This window comes from Vicia villosa, linkage group LG2 (genome assembly GCF_029867415.1).
Source record: "Vicia villosa cultivar HV-30 ecotype Madison, WI linkage group LG2, Vvil1.0, whole genome shotgun sequence".
Lineage (NCBI taxonomy): Eukaryota > Viridiplantae > Streptophyta > Magnoliopsida > Fabales > Fabaceae > Vicia > Vicia villosa.
Window position 1 is genome coordinate 95,903,076 of NC_081181.1, and position 3,508 is coordinate 95,906,583.

The 3,508-nt window shown below is 29.8% G+C and overlaps 1 protein-coding gene across 1 annotated transcript; it reads right to left on the minus strand.

Annotated features, from left to right (window-relative positions):
- Positions 1 to 701: 701 nt before the first annotated feature.
- LOC131646476 (leghemoglobin Lb5-10) lies at positions 702 to 1,926 on the minus strand. Its single transcript, XM_058916504.1, has 4 exons — positions 1,766 to 1,926; positions 1,542 to 1,653; positions 1,318 to 1,425; positions 702 to 931 (listed from the first exon to the last, which is right to left on the minus strand). Exons 1-4 carry the CDS (start codon positions 1,858 to 1,860, stop codon positions 803 to 805), a joined length of 444 nt encoding a protein of 147 aa, XP_058772487.1. The 5' UTR covers positions 1,861 to 1,926; the 3' UTR covers positions 702 to 802.
- Positions 1,927 to 3,508: the final 1,582 nt, after the last annotated feature.

Sequence of the window (3,508 nt, forward strand, 5' to 3'; positions counted from 1 at the left end):
TTCCTTGTTAAATATTTTGCAATCAAATAAAACTTTCCTAATTTCATTTGAAATTAGGGGCAGACGTACTCCTGCGAGGACGATAGAGGAACTGCCTTAACAAATCTCGTGTTCTTTATCGTTCTTAGTTTTATCTTTTCTATATTCATTTTTGGTAAAGATCCATAGTTGAGCAAAAATTGAAGTTTGGAGAAAAACGCTCACCAAGTGTTCGATAAAATTACACTTTCAATTTTTGGTCAATTTTGGTGAAACAGTTCATTGCGAGTAAGATTTACTTAAGTGTGTATGCTAGTTAATTGATAATTTCGTTGAAACAAGTAATTTAAATTTATTATTTTCATCCGATTTGGTTATTGCACATATTCGGTCTCCGATAACTCGATCATTCAAAGACGATAAAGTTGATCCCGGGGAATCACGTTTCAAAAGCTAAATTTTTCTTAAGTCGGAAAAATGTGGTCTATTCACCCCCCTCTAGACCATCCCTATCGTCTAACAAGTGGTATCACGAGCGCCGGTTTATCTAGTGCTTGGTATATATGGCAGGAGGGTAAAGGCCTTTAACCCTTGATTGTTTTATTCACTTGTCTAATTTTTGAAAATTAAAAAATAAATTCTCTTTGACTAAGTTTATCCCTTTTAAAAAACTTGTATTTTGTTAGAAATTGTTTTATCCAAAAATTAATCACAACAAACAATATTTTAAACAACATTTATTATTATAGGAATTTGTTTAACATATTTTAGTAATACATATTTTATTCAATAAATTTATTTATAATTATTATATTTTCCGTATTTAATTCATTTCCTTCTTAATTGCAGTTGCTAATCCATCATAAGCTACTTCCCAAGCCGTGCTCAATTCTTCACTCCAATTATTTCCAGATGCTTTCTTTATTGTTTGCAGCAAAGCTTCTTTAACCACCTACGGGACATCAATGTATAAATTTTTGTTTAAACATTTGATATTTTTAAAAATAAAATAAAATTTATGAAGAAAAAATTATTATTAATAAAGAATACCAATGATTATCTTATAAATGTAAAAAATTAAATGGAGTGGTAATAAATAATCTTTAGCTGTTTCAAGAATTTTATTGTTACATCCATCAATTTTATTTTATTTTGATAGTTTTATATCTAAAAATTAATTATAATATGATTTTCTGTAAATATTTCTTTCAAGTATTTAAATTATTAAATAAAATATGTATGGAATAAAAAGTGTTTATTTATTGTCATATTATTGAATTATAAATAGTTAGTTTTATAAAAATGAATCAATTAAAATATTTTATTATATAAGCATACCACAAAATGAGGATCAGTAACTCCCTTTTGAACATGAATAGCACCTAATGTAGCATTTCCTAAGACTACTTCTCCTTTTGCTCGGAGTTGAGCAGCTGAGTCACGCACCTATAAGTCAAAATAATTAATATTTTAAGGTAAATAATGTCCATTTTAATGAAATTATTAAGATAAATAGTACTAGAATTCCGTATTTATAAAAATTAATGTTATATTACACTTACCAGACCAAATACTTGTTCAGCATGGGCTTGAAGTTTAGGACTATCCTCTACTCCAGCTGTGTCTTTAAGAAAAGAGAACAAGCCCTTAGCTGCAGGTGCTTTCTCGAGTATACTTTTATCAAAATAACCAAACATACTTTCTTGTTAAATAGCACCATATTTTGACAATCGATAAAAAGAGAAAACACAAGTTAAAAACACACAAAAAAAGATATTAAACTTACATAGTGTAGAACAAAATACTATTGCCAGAAAGATTTTGTTTGAATGACTCCCATGAACTATTAACTAAAGCCTCTTGCTTATCAGTAAAACCCATATTTTTTTTTTATTTTTTATTTTGTTGATTGAACATATGAATTCTATACTTATTTATACAAAAAAAAATTGGAGGGAGTAATTGACGTAGTCAATTAATTTATTGTTTTTATTGCAAAACTATTGTCTTGTAGAGGTGGCCATTGACATTATAAAGAGACAAGAGTATTTTCAAAAAAATTAATCAAACAAAACTTATTAAATAACTTTTTTTTTTCGAACAAAAAATATAAACATTCTTTAATGTGATAAAAATGTTAAAAAATAGAACCATATTTATAATTTCCTAAAATAATTTTATTCTCATAATATTAATAAATATTGTTTCATATTTTTCAGGTACACAATTTCTTATCTCCATTTTCATTATAATTATCTTGAACACTAAACTGACTTGGGCATTGGAGTATTAATCATGCAGGCACCCCATCTTTGGTCCACCGTAACAAAGATTACTAACTCCAGTTCAAGATCAACCTCTCAAATTCTAGAGGCATCAAAATGGCAGCCTTAGATCCAGGGTGTCGCATCACTAAATTTCTTAGGAACTTTGCTTCACGACAATTTATTATATTTTCAGCATTTTTGTTGCCCCACAGAACAGTAGCGCCGTCTGCGAGAATTGACTTCAGATTCCTAAAATTTCCACGAGGTTAAATATGATTTTTAGATTTGGAGTCTGAAAGCATCTCTGGTGAAGAAATTGAGATTTCATGGAATCAAGATCTGCAATCTTGATCTGATAGATCGCTCATCTCGACCTTTAACCACCATGAGAAGACACCGACATATATGCTCAGATATGGACTCATATCTATAGCGTTTTGACCGGTTAGGCTCAGTGTGAGCTTAAGCTGACTAGGAATCTCTACCTCCAACTCATGCCGAGTATATTTAACATGGTCATGGATGTGAGCCACGATGGAATAAATCGTGTAACACTCTAATTTTTAATATTTAATTTTCATAGAGTGTTGGGAGTGTTTTTAAATTAATTAATTTAGTTTGTGAATTGTGGGTAGAGATCTATAATATTAAATGTAGTGTAAAAGGGAGGTTTAGTAGCTTAATAATTGGATTAAAGTTTGATTATAATTATTATTTAATTATATTTATTTAATATTAGAAATAACAGAGAAATAGAAAGTGTGTGAGTAAGGACAAAGCATTTTGAAAAGAACTGTGTTAGTTTGTGGAGTTAGTCGATTATCCTAAAAGCAGTCTAGGAAGTTATAGTTTGTATCAGAGCAGGTCAGTTCATTCGGCCTAGGTTTTGTTAACTTGTTTGTACCATTGTGCACGACAGGTGTGTGAAACTCTATCGACACTCATTTCCCTAACCGTTAGCCAACAGGAGTGAGATTGAATCAAGTGAGGGAGGATCCGTTGCGAGTAGTGTGTCATGGGAGTTAGAGATTCAGATGAGAGATCTTATCTAGAGATGATTTCTTCGGATAATTTTCAAGGGAGAAAGTTCTTTATGTGGGGGACAGTTGTAACACCCCAATTTTTAATTTTTAATTTTAATAGAGTTTTGGAAGTGATTTTAAATTAATTAATTTAATTGGTGAATTTTGGATAGAGACCTATAATATTAAACATAGTTTAGAAGGGAGGTTTAGTAGCTTCGTGGTCGATAAAAATTTAAT